The sequence below is a fragment of the Mytilus trossulus genome, chromosome 1 (genome assembly GCF_036588685.1).
Source record: "Mytilus trossulus isolate FHL-02 chromosome 1, PNRI_Mtr1.1.1.hap1, whole genome shotgun sequence".
Lineage (NCBI taxonomy): Eukaryota > Metazoa > Mollusca > Bivalvia > Mytilida > Mytilidae > Mytilus > Mytilus trossulus.
In genome coordinates this window covers 9663304-9685141 of record NC_086373.1, presented here as the reverse complement: position 1 = coordinate 9685141, position 21838 = coordinate 9663304, and the positions used below count along the sequence as shown (strand labels likewise).

Below are 21838 nucleotides of genomic sequence, written 5' to 3'. Positions count from 1 at the left end.
ATAGGTCTACTATATTTTATGTATGAAAATATTTTTCAATGTACATGTCAGATGGTATGTTTTATTTGACTGTGATCTCATTTTTAGCTCACCTGGCCCAAAGGGCCAAGTGAGATTTTCTCATCACTTTGCGTCTGTCGTTGTTAACTTTTACAAAAATCTTCTCTGAAATTACTGGGCAAAATTAAACCAAACTTGGCCACAATCATCATAAGAGTATCCAGTTTAAAAAATGTGTCCTATGACCCTGCCCACTAACCAAGATGGCAATCATGGCTAAAATAGAACATGAGGGTTAAATGTAGATTTTGGCTTTTATCTCTGAAACCAAAGCATTTAGAGCAATCTGACATGGGGTAAAATTGTTTATCAGGTCAAGATCTATCTGCTCTGAAATTTTCAGAAGAATTTGAGAACCCGATATTGGGTTGCTGCCTCTAAATTGGTAATTTTAAGTAAATTTTCCGTTTTTGGTTATTATCTTGAATATTATTATAGAGGTAAACGTGAACAGCAATAATGTTCAGCAAAGAAAGAGATACAAATAAGTCAACTTAATTAAAATGGTCAATTGACACCTTAAGCATTTGTTAAGGAGTAATTGCCCTTTATTGTCAATTTTTCGTAAATTTTTGTAATCTACTAAGACAAAATGTAACCAAACTTGTCCACAATCATCATAAGAGTATGTAGTTTAAAAAATGTGTCCGATGACCATCCCAACGAAGATGGCAGACATGGCTAAAAATAGTACATAGGGTAAAATGTAGTTTTTAGAAGCATTTGAGCAAATCTGACTGGTGGCAAAATGTTGATCAGATTTAGTTATATCTGCCCTGAAATTTTCAGACAAATCCGACAACCAGTTGTTGGGTTGCTGCCCCTGAGTTAGAAATTTTGCAGTTTTTTTTGCTATTATCTTGGATATTATTATAGTATCTAATGATATCTTACACTATAAAATATGATTTTAACCTTATTTTACATGATTTCCAAAGCATTAGTAAATGCAGGTGAGCGACACATGCTCTTTAGTGCCTCTAGTGCTCTAGTTATGATTCATTGATCTATGTTAAGTTTTTGTTTTTTGGTCTATTTTTCTAGTTCTTTAAGCAATGGGTCAACTATATTTGTGGTATAGAATGATCGAAGGTGGATATGTCTGCTAGCAGGGTTCATCCAACCTTGGCCTCATTTTCTTTGTTCATTGGTTTTCTTGGTTAAGTTTTCTTGGTGAAGTGTGTTTCTTAGATATGCCAAAGATCAACTATATTTCAAGCATATTTAGTGTAATGATTTCAAATTAGGTTTATCTGACCTTGACCTCATTTTATTGGAACATGTTAAGGATATTAGATAGTTGAAAGCTTTATATTTAGGACTATCAACATAATATGGTTAGTAAAGAAGGTGAGATATTTCAGAATGTGCACTATTGTTTTCAGCTATGAAATTTCAGAGTTGTGGGAGATTTGTCAGAAAACTTGTTGAAGTCAACAAGTACATTTATCACAATCGTAAAGTGTTAGTGCAATTGAGATGTGTGCATGGAATTATTTTGAATGGATGTAATGCAAGCTGTTCTAGAAACCATGTCCCTGTTAAGTGTTTTCACTTAGAATACTGAGGTTCATGGTAATTTTATGTACATGTAGATATTTTTGAATAAGTTAGTCGTCTCTTTGAGAACATGTATTTACTGTACCATGATAAATACTGTTTTAAGTAAGTTCCTGAAATTTGTGTGGATCCTATTCTATATCACTACCTTCATAGACACACAAAAATATTTCTAGTCCAACCATCTGTAATATAATCAACAATACATCATGTGGTAACAGGATCGAGACTATTTTCTAGCACATGGCATCTGCCACAATAAGCAGTAATATAAGAGAAAGCAAGATAAAATCCCTTTATTTACAGCTAAACACATTCTTTTCCACATATATAAGGTGACAATGGAATGATTGCAATACACAATAGTCTAAAACTTAATTAAATTTCAGACATTTACATGTACATGAATAAGAATACACCACAGACTGATCTAATTAAATACAATGTATCAAACATTTACATGTACATGAATGAGACACAAAACCTCAGTCCCAGAATATATTACATTTTAATTATATTAACATATGATCAGGACTATCAACATGATAAAAATAACATCAGGATTGACAGATTACATGAACAATAATATTTCCTTTGATGACTGAAGAAAATGAAGTGTGCAAAGTTAATGAAATAAAAATTAATGAGCATATATACCAACCAACTAAACAAATATTACACTGTACATACAGATGATAAAAATATGAGATTTTTTTTGTAGAATAAAGATTTTATTTAAAAGTTTTAACATAACAATATACATATATCACAACGTTTGGCAGATTATAACAGGAACACATTAAAACCTGAATACATCAAAGTTTCCTTACTTCTCGTGAAGTTTATAGAAAACTTGTCATACAACTTATCAAAAGTTAATTCAAGTAGTAATGTGCTGGTCTTTGAAATAAATAAACTAAATAAATTGTCCATAATAAGTATTAGAAATGCATGGTTATTTGTTAAATAAAAGCTTATTTGAAGTCAGAAGGACTTTTAAAAGTTCACACAAGTCTTATATTTTTCTTTAACTGCAGGTTTATTAATGTATTGATTGATACTCCAAAAGGATAGAAAATATCTGATCATTGTACATCCTTTTTAGAAATAGTACTGAGAGATAAAGAAATGTCCCAAAAATAACCAAGGAATTTGCCTTGGGCCTTTTAAGGAATAAAATGGTTAATTCTAAAATATATACATAATGTAATTTGCAGCTGTTTATATAAAATACATGAAAATAAATAAAAAACACGTAACAATGTCAATGAACATATATCATCACTTATATATAATATTGCTATTCCTGTACGTATGTTTATAAAAAAGATTTATTTTGGCATAATAGTTTCATTAATTAATTATGTTGACATGATGACATTTTAGTTCCACGTGTATTACTCCAAAGACCATTGGACAGGGATCCAGTATACAAGGCTTTCTAGTGCCTTACAGTATCTGGATCGTTTACCGACCTCATCCACCTCCCATTGGTGGAGGACTCGGGGCACCTACAAAATATCACAATACAAAACTTATTTAATATACTATTTCAAAATTAAAAAGATCAAATTATATAAAACTATATATAAAATCAAAGCAAAGATAAACAAAACTTATAATTGCTTATATCTATGTTAGTTGAACTCTGATGGATATTTGTCTCATTGGTAATCACACCACATCTCCTTATTTTTAAATATAGTAGGGCTTACTAATTGATTCATTGGTGCTTGCTTAATGTATGAACTGATTGAATGATCAAATATTTGTATATGGAACACAGGTATTGTCTTTTGATTTTCATTGTCTATCAATATAGTCCCTAGTGTGGAAAGTGAGTTATTTGACAATTTTTTTTTATACCCCTTCCATTTTTATTTCTTCATGTATTATGCCTCAAATAGCAAGAAGGGGGATAAAATTACACCGTAAATAAATTTTATTCCTGAATTTTAAAGTAAAGTAGTGATTTGGTCCAGCTGAAAAAGGTTAAAAATTTGCATTTGAAAGCTATCAAAGTGATTTCAAGACCCCCTTAACATAAAATTGTCCATATTTTGAGTTAAGAGCAGATGAAGTTTTCTATAATTTTGATATAATTTGTTCCAAAAGTAGTAAAAAACACTGTAATAAAATTATTGGGAAATTGCTATTGGGATTTTTTAAATTTCCATTTATTGTCTAAAAGAAATGAACTATGAAATAACTGTGTTCTCGGACCATATGTCTCGCTTTTTGGACATAAATCACAGGCTCAACAAAAATACAAACAGCATATCGAATTTGAGCAGATAGTGAATTGCTTAAAAAAAAGAAGAAAAAAACATAGAAATATATGAAATGATCTATTTGAGAAATAAGTCCCTTTTTAGCTCATCTGGCCCGAAGGGCCAAGTGAGCTTTTCTCATCACTTGGCGTCCGTCCTCGTCGTTAACATTTTACATTTTGAACTTCTTCTTGAGAACCACTGAATGGAATGAAACCAAACATGGCATGAATGTTCCTTATAAGGTGTTGACCAAGTGTTGTTAATTTGTAGCCGATCCATCATCCAAGATGGCCGCCAGTGGGGGACTTAGTTTAACATAGGACCCTATGAGAAATGCATACAAATGACTTCTTTTAGAGAACCACTAAATGGAATGAAACCAAACATGGCATGAATGTTCCCTATGAATTGCTGACCAAGTGTTGTTACTTTGTAGCTGATCCATCATCCAAGATGGCTGCCAGCAGGGAACTTAGTTTAACAAAGGACACAATGGGAAATACATACAAATGTCTTCTTTTAGAGAACCACTGAATGGAATGAAGTCAAACATAGCATGAATGTTCCTTATGACATGCTGACCAAGTGTTGTTACTTTGTAGCAAATCCATCAATCAAGGTGGTTTTCAGCAGGGGACTTGGTTTAACATAGAACCTAATGGGAAATACATACAAATGTCTTCTTTTATAGAACCACTGAATTGAATGAAAGCAAACATAGCATGAATGTTCCTTTCTTAATGAGGTGCTGGCCAAGTGTTGTTACTTTGTAGCCAAATTTCATCTTTTTATATGATTTTAAAAACCCAAGTAGAATCAGGTGAGCGAAACAGGCTCTTGTGAGCCTCTAGTTATCCTAAATTAAAAACCATTGAAAACAGAAGCACAAGGATGATGTGCTATAGACCAGTTTTTCTTATTCTATGTCGATTATTTGTTTTATTTTCAAAATTCAAGTGTCGCCCGGGCGTTTTGACGTAAACGTAGCTACGCGCATGGTTTGTTTGGTGGAAATGTTTCATATTTATACAAGAAGCAGACTTGGACTTTTATGATCATTACTACACTTGTCTCTTTTTTTATTGTCTTAAACATGTATTTTCAATATTTGTCACTTGGTTTAATACATTCCTGATTGAATTTTAACCTTAACATGCATTAATTAGGATGACTTAATATTCAGTCAAATTTTTGTGTTTGACAATGCTGTGATGTTTATCATGTATATCATACCCGTGATTGAGTAATTTTTTGGGTTGTTTTTTTTTGGCTTTAAAAAGTTCCATGAACTTATTCCACAGTATTGTCAAGATAAGTTAAATAATTTACCTCCACCTCCTCTGAATCCTCCCATTCTTCTCCTAGGTGGCGCTGGTGGACCGCTAAAATAAAATCAAATCAAATAAAAAGAAAATGTAACTTAAAAGTCTTTTGTTAAGTAGTTTGTGAGAAAAGTGTGACAAAAGTAACAATTAGACAAACAAGACATTGCAATATACTGCATGTACTGAAGAACGGAAAAATCTATATTACTATAACCCAATTTAAGAGTGGCAGTATTTCTTTCCTTAGTAACTTTTTTGGTAACTTCTGAATCAATTCAAATTCAATTTGACTAAAGTGGCTTAATAACTGAACAAAACATAAATAATTCCTCATTAGTCGATTTGGATTAATGTAAAACGCCAACAACTACATTTTGCAGCATGAACAGAAATTTCCAATAATATGAATTATTCTGTCATTTACCACCAATCTATGGCTGGATCAAACTTATTAGTTTGCAGATGAATACATGTAATAGGACATTTTTTGCTAAATTTATGATTAAACAATAGAATAGGATGATAATATAAGACTTACCCTCCTCCCCCAGATCTGTAGTCTCTAGAATGTGTACTTCCTTCCTTAGAAAGACTTGGCTGGAAAGAGAAAATTAATATTTAAAATGTCATCTTTTAGTATTATATATTTAAGAAATAATTCATGGGGGCTTGAATATATCGTGATTTTACCATGGGTTGGCCCTTTATGACAAATATTTTACTCTGAGTGATAGCGAGGGGTAAAATATCGGCATTAAGGGACAACCTGTGGTAAAATATAGATATATTCAAGCCCCCATGAATTATTTCGATTCTAATAGGACAAATACGGCAATTCTTTAGGATTGAAGCACTCTAGGTGGAGGCAAATATTTGCCGTTCCCATAAATTAACGCACTTTTAGATTGGCGTAAAAGAACGGAGCAAACAGAATTAGTGACATGCTCAAACTATTAACAATAAAGTAATTAAATAGATTTGAATGAATTTTAATGATAAATTTCTTATATGTTTTCTATGTATAAAAAAAAATAGGCTTATACCATTTTTTATCATTGTTTGTTTACGTTTCCTTGTTGTGATGATTTCGGTATCAGAAGCGTGTATTTTCCCGTAAAGTGCATAAATTATTACATCATCATTCTATGACGTCAGGTACTTCATTCATAAAAAAACATATGACACAGGAGTATAATCGGAACAGCCAATGCAATATATTCATATTTTACCACAGGTGTGTACTCGAAGCGTTTGAAGGACGTCGTGTTAAAATTTTCATTAATTTCTTTTTTTCTGTCAAATATAATAAGCACACAAGAAAGTAGAGGTATTATTTTTGCATGGCAATTTGCTGCATTCAGTTATTTCCAGAAATATATTTTAATGTAACATTTCAATAAAACATGCCCTTGTGACAGGTAATTTACATAATATGACGAGGTTTTAAAAATTACAAATGTTTATTTTCAGTGTTTATGATATTTAATATGGTCTTGTAAAAGCAAACAATTACTCATGATACTTACATTTATAAGAGTTCTAAAACTGAAAGAAAAAATAAACATTAATAATTGGTATATAAAGTACACTATTTCAATGTCAAACTTTTAAAATTTCCAAAGACTTCAAGCTAAAGGATAAAAAAATTGGAATCCTGAAAGTAGCACAACTTTTCAGGAAGTTATACTTTTGTTTATCCCTTTCAATGAGTGTTTTAACAAGATGTTGCCTGTAGTGTTGTACTAAGCATACCCCCACTAGTAATTCAAAGTATTGGTAGACAGGAAGTAGGTGTCTGACAAACTTGTTAAAGCACTTTAAGTTACCAGTCATTGCTGTCAAGCGGTAGACCAGAAGTCATTCTATACAGAAACATGTGATGAAAATAAGTTAGTTTATTCAAAATTTGTTTGAAGACATAGTGTCAACATACAAACAGGAAAACAGTGTCTGACAGATTGGAAACAAAAACATTCATACCTATAAACAACTGATTAGTGTCAAAACCAAATATTAAACCAATAATGTTCAGTGAAGAAATGTGTCACTAAAAAATTAGTTCATTCATCTTATTGAAAAAAAAATGAGGACATTATTGACTGACAGACAAGTGTTCATACAGTGCAAATACGTCTAGATGTTACAGTGTTGACAAAATATGAAATCATCCTGTTCAGTAGTACATGAAACAAGAGGCTCTCAAGAGCCTGAATCGCTCACCTTAATTCTTTTGGTTAAATCTCTCATCAATGATTATTTTGGCTTTTCAATTTATTTAAATGTTTTTTGGATCGTCCTATTTTCTTCAAAACCCAAAAAAAATAATCATTTTCTCCTATGTTCTATTTTAGCCAAAGGAGCTATGTTTCTTGACATACAAGGAAATAAAATATAAAATTTATACTAGATACTCTGAAACTCATTTAGCCGAAGTTTGGCTGAAATTGATACAGCAGTTTCAAAGGAGAAGATTTTTAAAAGCAAGTCAACATGATGAACAAATTGTGAAAAAAGTCTTTAAAGGGCAATAACTCCTTAAGGGGTCAATTGACAATTTTGGTCAAATTGACTTAATTGAAGATCTTACTTTGCTGAACATTATTGCTGTTTACAGTTTATTTCTATCTATAATTATAATCAAGATAATAAACAAAAACAGCAAAATTTCCTTGAAATTATCAATTCAGGGGCAGCAACCCAACAACAGGTTGTCTGATTCATCTGAAAATTTCAGGGCAGATAGATCTTGACCTGATAAACAATATTACCCATGTCAGATTTGCTTTAAATGCTTTGGTTTTTGAGTTATAAGCCAAAAACTGCATTTGACCCCTATGTTCTATTTTTAGCAATGCGACCATGTTTGTTGATAGATCATAACTTCGGATACAATTTACAAACTAGATACCCTAAGGAACATTCAGTTAAAGTTTGGAAGTATTTGGCCCAGTAGTTTTAGGAGAAGATTTTTGTAAAAGATTACTAAGATTTACGAAAAATGGTTAAAAATTGACTATAAAGGGCAATAACTCCTAAAGGGGTCAGTCAACTGACCATTTCCGTCATGTTGACTTATTTGTAAATCTTACTTTGCTGAACATTATTGCTGTTTACAGTTTATCTCTATCTATAATAATATTCAAGATAATAACCAAAATCAGCAAAATTTCCTAAAAATTACCAATTCAGGGGCAGCAACCCAACAACGGGTTGTCTGATTCATCTGAAAATTTCAGGGCAGATAGATCTTGACCTGATAAACAATATTACCCCATGTCAGATTTGCTCTAAATGCTTTGGTTTTTGAGTTATAAGCCAAAAACTGCATTCGACCCCTATGTTCTATTTTTAGCAATGGCGACCATGTTTGTTGATAGATCATAACTTCGGATAAAATTTACAAACGAGATACCCTAAGGAACATTCAGTTAAAGTTTGGAAGTATTTGGCCCAGTAGTTTCAGAGGAGAAGATTTTTGTAAAAGATTACTAAGATTTACGAAAAATGGTTAAAAATTGACTATAAAGGGCAATAACTCCTAAAGGGGTCAACTGACCATTTCCGTCATGTTGACTTATTTGTAAATCTTACTTTGCTGAACATTATTCCTGTTTACAGTTTATCTCTATCTATAATAGTTTTCAAGATAATAACCAAAAACAGCAAAATTTCCTTAAAATTGCCAATTTAGGGGCAGCAACCCAACAACGGGTTGTCTGATTCATCTGAAAATTTCAGGGCAGATAGATCTTGACCTGATAAACAATATTACCCCATGTCAGATTTGCTCTAAATGCTTTGGTTTTTGAGTTATAAGCCAAAAACTGCATTTGACCCATTATGTTCAATTTATAGCAATGGCGACCATGTTTGTTGATAGATCATAACTTCGGATACAATTTATAAATTAGATACCCTAAGGAACATCCAGTTAATTTTTGAAAGTATTTGGCCCAGTAGTTTCAGAGGAGAAGATTCTTGAAATAGTTTACGACGACAGACGACGACGGACGACGACGGACGCCAAGTGATGGCATAAGCTCACTTGTCCCTTCGGGACAGGTGAACTAAAAAGTGTTATGAAATAATACATTTGTTAGACAAACTGAAAGAGTGATTGCAATACATGTACATCTAAAGATGTGTGCTGACCAGTGGTTTTACCACAAGGGTTGTGTATGTGTCTAGTGCAGATGGGAGTTAAAACACTCTATCACTGCCGCTGGCTAACTCAATTGTGGGTGAAAAGAAAGTCTAGTGTGTAAATCTTTTCTGCCAGTACAAAGCCTCTACACTATCCAAGACTTCTACAGTGCCTCCCCCCGACAGCACACGGTTAACCAGGTTATATTATCATAGGCATCATCTGTAGAGGATCTGGGAGCAGCAAGGGCCCCAGAGATGCAGTGTGTAGGCCCACCGGCATGTACATATGCTCTAGCACTCATTAGCCTCGCCCCAGCTATGGGTCAAATAGTATCACTGCCTTGTATAAAGGGACCAGAGTAACAGACAATTGGTCGTATTATATTATATATTTTTATTATTACAAATTGCCTTCTTCATTTGCTTTAATATTTTATATCAATTAATTAAATCAAAATCAATCATAGTATGTACTTTGTTTAACCTATTTTTAATTTACTTTACGTTATGTTTGAAAATTATATTGTAATTTATATTCTGCTCATTTTGGGCTCCGTGATTGGCAAATACAATATTTGTTTGTTTGTTAACTTTGTTTGCCTTGTGATTGGATTTTTAAATCATTGTAAATGGAAGCAAATCCAGATAAAAAATTCGGGTTGATGGAACTCGTCAGCAACAGCATTGGTCTAAGGGATGGAAACCCCTACAGAAAAGCTGCTGGTCCTCTGGGCCCAAGAGGTTAAGCGTAGGGTTAATCACCCTGCCTTGGAAAAAATCTTGATTGCAGAAACAGCTAAAATAGCCACTACTCTTTCTTTTTAAATGTGCACAAGTAACAAAAGAGATGGATAGATATGAGATTGGAATTCTAGGACTAATTGAAGTAAGATGGAACACATTAGGTATGACAAATTTGAATACAGTCCACCTGGGGCAGATCCACTAGGAAGCATAATCAGTACATCAGGTGAGACAGATGAAGACATCCAATCTAGAAAAAGAAAAGCTCAACAAGCCTTTGCAATTCTTAAACCAGTCTGGAGGAGCAAAGCACTCAGAACAAACACCAAAACCAGGATCTTCAACTCCAATGTGAAATCTATACTTCCTATGGGTCAGAAACTTGGAGACAAACAGCTGTGTCTACCAATACATTACAAGTTTTTATGAACAGGTGTCTTAGAAACATCATAGAAATCAAGTGGCCTAACACCATTAGCAACAAAGAACTATGGAAAAGGACAATAAAGAGGAACCAATAGAAAGAACAATTATGACACGTAGATGGAAATGGCTTGGACATGTGACCAAGGAAAAAGCAGCTTCAGTTATAATTTGGGCTTTGATATAAAATTCTCAATTTTTATTATTTTAGACTTTAATTCTTTGCGTTTTATAGTTCATTATATTTTATAATTTTGTTTCGATTTACATTTCGTATCCAGGACTTAAAATCAACATGCTTTGATATGCATTTAATTCTCAGTTTGGACATTGAGTGACATGTTATACACTGTAAGCCACTTCAATTGGAATCCCCAGGGACATAGTAAAAGAGAGGGACCAAAATCCACCAGGCGCAGAGATCTTACATCTGAAAATTGGGAAAACATGGGGAGAAGCAAAGAAAATAGCCAAAGACAGGAAAAGATGGAAAGCTACTGTGGCTACCCTATGTCCCCCATGGGATGAAATGGATTAAGTCAAATCTAAAGATGTTTTATGAATTACTTGCAAAAGTTGACCTTCAATTAATCTGTGTAAAAAAGAAGGGACAAAAGATGCCAGTGGGACATCTAACTCATAAATCAACAAGAATGTGTCCACAGTACACGGATGCCCCACTCGCACTATCATTTTCTATGTTTAGTGGACCGTGAAATTGGAATAAATTCTCTAATTTGGCATTAAAATTAGAATGATGTTATCAAAGGGAACATGTACACTAAGTTTCAAGTTGATTGGACTTCTACTTTATCAAAAACTACCTTGACCAAAAACTTTAACCTGAAATTTGCACTATCATTTTCTATGTTCAGTGAACCGTAAAATTGGGGTCAAAACTCTAATTTGGCATTTAAATTAGAAAGATGATATCATAGGGCACATGTATACTAAGTTGATTGGACTTCAACTTCATCAAAAACTACCTTGACCAAATACTTTAACCTGAAGCGGGACAGACGGATGAACGAGCGGAGGCACAGACCAGAAAACATTATGCCCCTCTACTATTGTAGGTGGGGCATAAAAATAAACTGACAACGCCAAGGCTAAAAAAGAAAAAGACAAACAGAAAAACGAAAGTACACAAGACCTAACATAGAAAACTAAAGACTAAGTAACACAAACCCCATAAAAAATGGGGGCGATCTCAGACTCAGGTGCTCCACATGTACAATGTATCACCCATCGTCATGCTCGTGTTGTTCGTGTTATTACAAACCAGCTGGTAAATAGTATAACTAGGTAGGTCACATTCATGGAAAGAGAACAGGACTGTAGTTACAACATTAGGAACATATCAGATATCATTTAAGCATGTTAAGTGAAATAGATATTCCATTTTCATGATGGGGTCGTAAAGTTTTGTTTTTAACCAATCCTCATTGTCAATTTCTAGATGTAAGTCAAGATATGAGTCAGACTTAATTGTATCTGTTGTATCCTTTATCTCTACTTTGATGGTATAGATTCGTTCAACATAGTCAACAAATTTTGAATAATTTATATATATATAATTAGTGAGAGAATATCATCTACATGATCTATATTTATAGCGAAAAGTAAAGTTAAATGAATCAATAGTGCCAATTTCTTTTCTTTCTTGCTAAGAATTTTTTTGTTTGAAGTCCACTTTATAAGAATAAAGTTGGCAAGAAGAGGGGCACAGTTGGTTTCCATGGGAATGGTGATTGTAAACAACATGAAGCAAATGGTTCTTACGGAGATGCTATAACAAAAGCATTGTGACATAGCTAGCTATAGGAAATAAACAGGAAAGTGGATGAATTTCAAAAGTTGTCTCTATAAAAAGTAACATGTCTACTTACAACAAAACAAAGAAGTTAACTATGGACCAAAATAGTTCTGGAATGATTGATAATCTCCATGGTGACCTGGAGTCCAACATTTGACCTCCTGTAAAACAAAGATTTCATCATGTATTATATGCCTCAATAAATTTATACCAGGTAGCAGTCCACAGTAAGACATGTTCAATGTAAACACTAACCCACCATGTTATTCTGACCTTGATTTGACCACTGTCCAGTCTTTATGTTGTACTGTTTTACCACTGTCCCAGGTTAGGGGAGGGTTGGGATCCTGCTAACATGTTTAACCCCGCCACATTGTGTATGTGTGTGTCTGTCCCAAGTCAGGAGCCTGTAGTTCAGTGTTTGTCATTTATGTGTTACATATTTTTTTTCGTTCATTTTTTCTTTTTATAGATTTCTCATTTGAATTGTTTTTAATTGTCATTTCAGGCCATTTATAGCTGACTATGCTGTATGGGCTTTGCTTATTATTGAAGGCTGTACGGTCACCTATAGTTGTTAATTTCTGTGTCATTTTGGTCTCCTGTGGAGAGTTGTCTCATTGGCAATTAATCATACCACATCTTCTTTTTTATATTTGCTCTAGATTACTCCTATAAACCATGTGCTTGGTGGAGAAGCAGCAATGCCAATTCTTAAGTCTGGTTTGAACTTACAAGCTTGCAAGGCTATTATAATGCTCTTTCTGTGAAGGCATCGCAGAAAAAAATAAAATAGTCTTTCAAGATGTCATTGTAACGGGAATGAGTTTTCCTGAGTTCATAGAATATTAGAAAACAGAATACATCGTTACTAATAATATAGATTTAATATCAGCCAAATAATTTAAGCACAGTTTACAATGTCAATGTATAATAATACTTTAAATGTTTAGAATAGCAAAATGAGACATAATGGTGGTTATAAACGTAGCATAAATAAAATTATCAACCTGGAGAAGGTGATGTTCAGTGTTTTTCTTTTCTCAGTCAGTTTGTGAGTGCAGAACTAACGCAAAACCCTATTCTGACGTCATGAGACATCAGACCGGCACAGGCTGAAGAAGACAGGTAGGCCCAGTAACCCCACAGCTAACTACAGCCAGTATGGCAGTTTAGAAGCTATTATATTTCTACAAAGCAGGTTTTATATGAATAAATTATAAGGTAAAACCAACCACCATTACATTATATTTATTTGGACTAATATTGTATTTGTAATTCAATAAGTAAATGTCTTAACACGGTATACCTCAATGGGTCTATCTGTTCTTAAATTGATTGGTGGATTCTTCATGAATTTATGTACAATGCACCAATTATTAGTAAAACGAAATCAGATAAATATGATCAATTAACAGGTTGGGAACAAACCCTCTCTATGGTGATTATACCTGTATAGAGGGATAAACCTTCTATAGAGGGATAAAATTATCCCTCTATAGAGGGGTATTTTTGTTTAGACTGGATTTAAATCAAAACAGGGCAGAATGGCATTCTCTACTTATTATGGCAGTAACCTGCAACAGTTGATGCACCAATTGATGAACTTAGTTTAATATGCACATGCCCAATTTGCTGCTTATCTGACTAGATATAAAATCTATTGTTCACCATGATTGAAAGCTGTGATGATCAGGTAAATTCTACTCACTTAAGGGCATACGATACAGTTTTGATCCTGTATTTACAAGTTCATGAAATTTGCATATAGGCTATTTTCTACCTGATTTAATGAAATATGTAATAAAAAATATACCTTCATGTGCTACTTTTTGAGTAAAATGAGGTCGAAATTTTGTATATTTGCTCAAAATTCAGATTTGTGGCCGTAATTTCGTTTTCGTTTTCGTTTTCGTTATAAAAGATAAACACAAATTGTTTTTTGTTAAATAATCGGTAATTTCTGTATTTTATAAATATCATAAAAAAATATGCAATTTTTTATTCAGAAATAACTCATATTTATCAAATGTTCATGAATTGAGGAAAAAACGTCATTTTTTACTGCATGTTTATCAAAATTAAAAAAAAACCTCTATTTACAGTTTTATAAAATTTGGGTCACATAATCTCTCTGCAAAATGAAACAAAATGCCGTTTTGAAAAATAGGGGTCCATGAACTCGTTTTCAAATTAAATCAGTTTGAATGATAAAAATCAGTCGAAAAATGCATCTTATCCCGATATGTCACAGTTTGACGTCGCGAAAATAACAAATTACGTTAGCAACGTCATTACCTTCCCTGTAACTGTATCGTATGCCCTTAACAGAATTTCTATTGTTAGATTTAACATGAAATTTAAAGGTCAACTATTCCTTTAGATGTTGATCAGGTGTTCAGATAGGTATACAATAGATTTCAAGTTTTGTCACTTTAGCAGAAAACAGGTTATCCCAATTTTTAGTAAAGTGCATACATGTATGTTGATGCACCTACTGCTAGAGATTATAGCCAATATAATTAGAAAATGCCATTCTGCTCTAATTTGCTTTAAATCCAGTGCAAACACAAATACCCCTCTATCTGGGAACAGTATATCTAACGGGAAATGAATCTCGTACGCATTTCAGTATAAAGTTATTTCAGTCCCGTACGTCACGAGACTTCGCGAGATTAATGGAGACTGGAAGCGTCGGACTGAAAGCTATCGTGACTGCTAATGAATCATCCACACAATTCCACACGTTCAACAACTTTAATGAGTTGGTAAGTTTAACAATAAAGAAGATATATTTTTTCACATGAAGTAACTTATATGAGAGTGATTTATTCTATGTAAAGTGTTTTATTACGTTGGTCAAATTCACGATCATTGAAAAATGCTACTGGTGCCATTTTTTTTTGTATTATCCGATTGCATTGCCCAACGTTTTGTGATGAAAAAAATGCGATCATGACAAATTTGAAGCGACAGTTTACAAGTTTAGTACACTAGCTTCACGTTTCATGTAGTTTGGATGTTATTTTATTGGTATTGATAAAGAAATCAGTCATCATTCGCGGTCTCATTCCGAAATGCCATTGGCGCCATTTTTATTATCCCCCCTCTTGCATTGTCCAACGTATTGTGATTAAATGAATGCAATTATTAAAAAAAAAATGTTGCAGATTACAAGTTTGATACACTGGCATCCCGTGTAACTTAGTTTTAATGACATTTTATTGATATTAAAAGAAATATCGAGTCATCAATTTTGCCATATTTGGTCCTTATCTGGCCAGTCTGTGTACCCAGGAACATATATATTATTATATTATACTATTCCAAGGTGTACCTTATTTAAATCTCCATCACAATAAAACTCCTTCTAAAGCACATAAACACTAAAATAAATATAAAATTTGACATGCATATGTGATTTTGATGTTGTCAAAGTACATAAATGCCCCCCCCCCCTCCCACACACACACAAACACAATAACACTATTTTTTTTATTTATAATATATAAGTATTGCAACCTTTATTTGTCCCATTTTTTTCAAAGTTTTAGATCATAAATGCATCATTTCTTCACAACATTTAGAGGTGGCTTATGAGGGTGTACGAAGCGAATGTAGGACAGGAAGTCACAATTATTTTTTTCTGATTATTTTCTTTGAATAAAAGACGCTTATTTATACAAAAAATATTTTTGTATTATACTTGAACTATTGTACATGTTGTATATAAACAAACTTTGAAACAAAATTTATCAAAAACAATTTAAGATGATCAAATTATTGTTAAAAAAACAAAATGTCAAAGTGGCTTGGCACCTAAATGGCTTCATTAGGTGTCAAGAAATATTATTTTTGCATGATTAATATTAAATAAATCTTCATTTTTCAAGTATAATGACACATTTCCTAAACTTTAATATGAATATATGTATATGTGTTCAAAAGTAAATATATAATCATGATAATAGTTAAGGTTTAGTTTGAATTTTTGAAGCTTTGCAGCAGGGGTATAATTTGTGCCCTATGGACACATTCCCAATTTATATTTTATCAATTTAGTAAAATTATAATTTTTATTGCAGATATGTATACAGTTTTTTGGGCCATCACTGAATTGACAGTATTATGTGATATAAGTAGTGTTCAGACACCAGCTTTCCTTATTGAGCAAGATGAGACATATAAAAATTTCGAACATTATATTATCTACCAATGCGATCCTTTCTCTATTAAAGAGAGCATATCAATATATAAGTGTGTTTGTTATTTATTTCATTATTAATAAAAAGTCTAATTGGTATCGTCACAAATAGAAAACGTTAATCAATCATTGCAAGAATTATAGCAGTTAAATTATTGACACAATTATTTAACTATCCACAAAATGACACAGACATTAACAACTATAGGGCACCATACGGCCTTCAACAATGAGCAAAGCCCATACCGCATAGTCAGCTATAAAAGGCCCTGATAAGACAATGTAAAACAATTCAAAAGAGAAAACTAACGGCCTTATTTATGTAAAAAATATCATTGAAAATCAAATATGTTATACAGAAACAAACGAAAACCACTGAACCCAGTCTCTTGACTTGGGACAGGCACATACATACAGAATGTGGCGGGTTAAACATGGGAAAATACTTGTTATAGTTATTCAATCTAACTAGGATACAATTGATATGAAGACTTAAAATATATATACCAAAGAACTGGTCATGATTGAGGTTTAAGGTTTTCCATACTAAAATATGCACTGACAAAAAAAACATTCTTAAGCATTCGCATTGCAAATGTTAATCTGTCTTTCAAGCACGACAAAATCTACACCTTTTTCGGAAAATTTATGTATATATTTAGGAACTAGAAAAAGTGCGAAAAGCTTGCACAATCTTATCAAAAAATGAAAGTAAGCTCATGTGCAATCATTCCACATCTGGTATCATTATGTTTTTAAAGCACTGCAATATATATATATATTAATATGTCTTTTCTAAAAAGACTTTTGAGAAAAGAAGACATATTAATATAGGTGTGAATAGAAGAAAATTCCTTTTATTCTTGTAATGCCAAACTTTTTGTCGTACATGACCTCTAAACTCAGCAATTGACTTTTCCGTCTTATCACAATCTGGACACTGATAACAGGGTGTGTTCAGTTGGCTAGGCTGACATGGTGTTGTTTTTGCGATTTCAGACTTTTTCGCAGCTAAAGGTTCAAACTCTTCATCTGAAAAACTCAGCAGTGTCAGACTCTGTTTAGCATTCTAGTAAACCATCAAAGTCCATATCATCAGACCGAGAAGAGAAGTTCTCTTTTTTCTTCTTCTGTGGGTTTTTGTAAAGTTTGCTATAGCTTGCTATAGCAATAAACTTTCTTAGGCATCGGCCTAACCGGAAAAGAGGCAGACCATCAGACCATGATAAGCAGTTATGTTTGTCGTACATGGTTAGCAAATGACTGATTTGGATTTACAAACTTCATTCTCATGTTGTGGGCTTGTGTGTATTTTGTCATGAATGTTGAGGAATCATGATCAAAGCAAGTTTTCTCGGTCGGCTTGGGTTGTTTTTCATAATATTTTCATCATTTTTAATTAGGATAATATTTGTTTTAATTGCGTTAATCAAATCTTTTGATCCGCAATCAAATTCGAAATTACATTTTAATCAGCTAAAAAGCAGTTTAATAAACACAGTTATTCCTATTGGAACCTTAAGTTTAATGAGGACTTGTATAAACAATTAATTTTGTAATTATTTCACTATGCTCCCTTATTTAAAAGAATTATCCAAGGCTTTCTATTTTAATATGGAAACTAAAATAAATCATTTAAGAACAAAAAAGCTATTTTCTCAAGATAAAACGATTTTCTAGAAGAGGTTTGTTTTTAATTTATAAAAAAAAAACTTGTTCAAAAACTTTTTATTTATTTAATTTTGAAAAAAGGAGACGATTATATAAACAATGATTTGCCGTTTTTAATCCAATATTTCTCTTTTTTATTATATTGTATATTTATAATAGTGATTCATTATATTCCTATTTCAATGAATAAAGAAAAACAAGTTTCCAAACCAATAGTTTTTGAGCTGTTTCGAATAGGAAATGTAGAGCCGTTAATTATCGACCATAATTGCGAGTACGAATTTATACCACGTCCGTTTCCGTATCGTGTCATTTATTATTAAATTCACGACAAGGAAATCGGCGATAATTAGGTAGTGTCAAGTCCCGTTAATATATATGTTCCTGCCTCTATAGAGTGATAATTTTATCCCTCTTAAGAAGGTTTATCCCTCTATACAGGTATAATCACCATCCAGGGGGTTTGTTCCCAACCTGATTAATGAATTATTTGGACTAAATTTATTCAGGTTGAAAAATCTAACGTATTATGTATCTTGTATGACCTTAGTCCGAGATTACTCTGACGTCCGACGGCTGTTTAGCCAGACAAGCTGGGGCCGTGGGACGTCAGAGCTTGTCCCATATCAAAAAGTGGATATTTGCCCACCCAAAATAGATGCGCTACTTCCTCGCTTATGGAGACGACTGAGGGCCTTGGAATTATATAAATCGGGCATCAATCTCTTCAGTTTTCATTTATCTCTTCATTTATGTAAGTTTCACCTACCTGCCAAACCTTTAATTTTCTATATTTTAACATTTTTCAAAGAGACCCATGATTTCTCCATGTTGCCTTTCATTTTCAAAGATTATCACGTGACCACGAGAAAACAGTGCAAATGACCGTAATGTAACACCTCGTTCATTTACCCTGTAAGTTACCTAAATGTCCGAGAGCTACCGATTGTTATCGTGGTCGAAACTAAATGCTAGTTACCGATCTCCTGTAAAAGGAGGTGAAAAAACGTGGTTGCTTCTAAACGTTATTCATCGATCTCCTATAAAGGAGGTAACAGAATATAAATATTTGCATATTTGAGTCTCGAGGCCACGAAATCTCTCGTAATTTAACATCCATTTAAAAGTGAAAGTCAAAAATGGAGAAATCATGGGTCTCTGTGAAAAATGTTAAAATATAGAAAATTAAAGGTTTGGCAGGTAGGTGAAACTTACATAAATGAAGAAATAAATGAAAACTGAAGAGATTGATGCCCGATTTATATAATTCCAAGGCCCTCAGTCGTCTCCATAAGCGAGGAAGTAGCGCATCTATTTTGGGTGGGCAAATATCCACTTTTTGATATGGGACAAGCTCTGACGTCCCACGGCCCCAGCTTGTCTGGCTAAACAGCCGTCGGACGTCAGAGTAATCTCGGACTAGTATGACCTACCCTGTCCAACGTAAACCATGATTACTTTGTTAGCACCCTGTGTTCATTCAATGAATACAAATTTCTTAAATGGCGTTGTATCTTTATCTTGAAACTTATTCCACTCACTTTGTCACACGTAGGCCATGACTTTTGTTTTGATAGATCAACGTTAACTGGTTTTAGATATTACGGTATAAAATCAAAATCTTTAAAACGCATAACTAACATAAAATTTTCCCGCACTAAATCCTAGAAGTTGTCGCCCTTAGACCATGAAAAAAGTAAAAGCACAAAAATACTGAACTCCGAGGAAAATTCAATCGGAGGAAAGTCCCTATGAATCACAAGGAAATGATAAAACACATGAAACGAATGGACAACAACTGTCATAATCCTGACTTGGTACAGACATTTTCAAATGTAGAAAATGGTGGATTGAACCTGGTTTTATAGCGCTAAACCTCTCACTTGTACGACATCAAATTCCGTAATATTTGCAACGATGCGGACAAAACAAAACATAAAATAAGGAGATATAAAAAAAGTAATAAAAATATAGTATATGCTAACTCACAGCTGGGGAAAATGTGAAAGCATAAAATATAGTATAAATGCAAATTACACCGAATGCACGGGTGCTACATTTGGAGCAGGATCTGCTTACCCTTCTAGAGCATCTAAGATCACCCCCAGTTTTAGGTGGTGTTGCTTATTCTTTAGATTCTATGGTGCGTCATTTGAACGATTGTTTGTCTGTTTGACTTTTTCATCTTTAGCCATGACAATGTCAGTTTTTGTTTTCGATCTATGAGTTTGACTGTCCCTCTGGTATATTTCGCCCATCTTTTTAGAAATATCATGATAGACTTCTGATTCTATTTAAAATCATGAACAAGTCAGTGTCTCAGACGATCTAAATGTTAGTGAACAAGTCAGTGTCTCAGACGATCTGCATGTCAGTGAACAAGTCAGTGGCTCAGACGATCTGAATGTCAGTAAACAAGTCAGTGCCTCAGACGATCTGAATGTAAGTGAACAAGTCAGTGTCTCAGACGATCTGAATGTCAGAGTACAAGTCAGAGTCTTAAACAAACTGAATTTCAGTGAACAAGTCAGTGCCTCAGACGATCTGAGTGTCAGTGAACAAGTCAGAGTCTCAGACGATCTGAGTGTCAGTGAACAAGTCAGAGTCTCAGACGATATGAATATCAGTGAACAAGTCAGCGTCTCAGACGATATGAATATCAGTGAACAAGTCAGAGTCTCAGACGATATGAATATCAGTGAACAAGTCAGCGTCTCAGACAATCTGAATGTCAGTGACAAGTCAGTGTCACAGACGATCTGAATGTCAGGGAACAAGTCAGCGGCTCAGACGATCTAAATGAAATGTCAGTGAACAAGTCAGTGTCTCAGACAATCTAAAGGTCAATATACAAGTCAGTGTCTCAAACGACCAGAATGTAAGTGTATGAGACAGTGTCTCAGACGATCAGAATGTCAGTGAACAAGTCAGTGTCTCAGACGATATGAATGTCAGTGTTTGAGTCAGTGTTCTAGAAGACCTTAATGTCAGTGAACACATGTGGCATAGACGAAATGAATTTCAGTCAACAAATAGGTGTATCAGACGATGTTAATGTCAGTGTATGAGTCAGTGTCTAAGACGATCTGAATGAGAGTGTTTGAGTCAGTGTCTCAGACGATCTGAATGTCAGTGAACAAGTCAGTGTCTCAGACGACCACAATGTCAGTGTATGAGTCAGTGTCCTATACGATCTGAATGTCAGTGAACAAAAAGGTGTTTCAGACGATCTGAATGTCGGTGAATGAGTCAGTGTTCCAGAAGGTCTGAATGTCAGTGAACAAGTCAGTGTCTCAGACGAACTGAATTTCAGGATACAAATAGGTGTCTCAGACGATCTTTATGTTAGTGAAAGAGTCAGCGTCTCAGACCATTTGATTGTCATTGTCAGTGTTTCGTACGATCTCAATGTCAGTGTAAAAATTAGTGTCTCAGACGATCTAAATGTCAGTGAACAAATAGGTGTCTAAGACTATCTGAATGTAAGTGAAAGAGTCAGCGTCTCAGACGATCTGAATATCAGTAAACAAGTCAGCGTCTCAGACGATCAGAATGTCAGTGAATAAGTCAGTATTTCAGTTGATCAGTGTACGAGTCAATGTATCAGATGATCAGA

General features: G+C 33.5%; 1 protein-coding gene across 1 annotated transcript; it reads right to left on the bottom strand.

The window, feature by feature from the left end:
- Window positions 1-1901: 1901 nt before the first annotated feature.
- Window positions 1902-19839, bottom strand: LOC134714663 (selenoprotein K-like). Its single transcript, XM_063576109.1, has 6 exons — window positions 19656-19839; window positions 12421-12508; window positions 6745-6763; window positions 5757-5815; window positions 5223-5275; window positions 1902-3131 (listed from the first exon to the last, which is right to left on the bottom strand). The coding sequence occupies exons 1-6, from the start codon at window positions 19672-19674 to the stop codon at window positions 3097-3099; spliced, it is 273 nt and encodes a 90-aa protein (XP_063432179.1). The 5' UTR covers window positions 19675-19839; the 3' UTR covers window positions 1902-3096.
- Window positions 19840-21838: the final 1999 nt, after the last annotated feature.

Excerpts from the sequence above, each read along its gene's own strand:
- LOC134714663 (XM_063576109.1), bottom strand. Across the intron at positions 5,276-5,756 it reads TACAGATCTGGGGGAGGAGG|CGGTCCACCAGCGCCACCTA; the intron begins GTAAGTCTTATA and ends ATTTTATTTTAG. Across the intron at positions 3,132-5,222 it reads AGGATTCAGAGGAGGTGGAG|GTGCCCCGAGTCCTCCACCA; the intron begins GTAAATTATTTA and ends GATATTTTGTAG.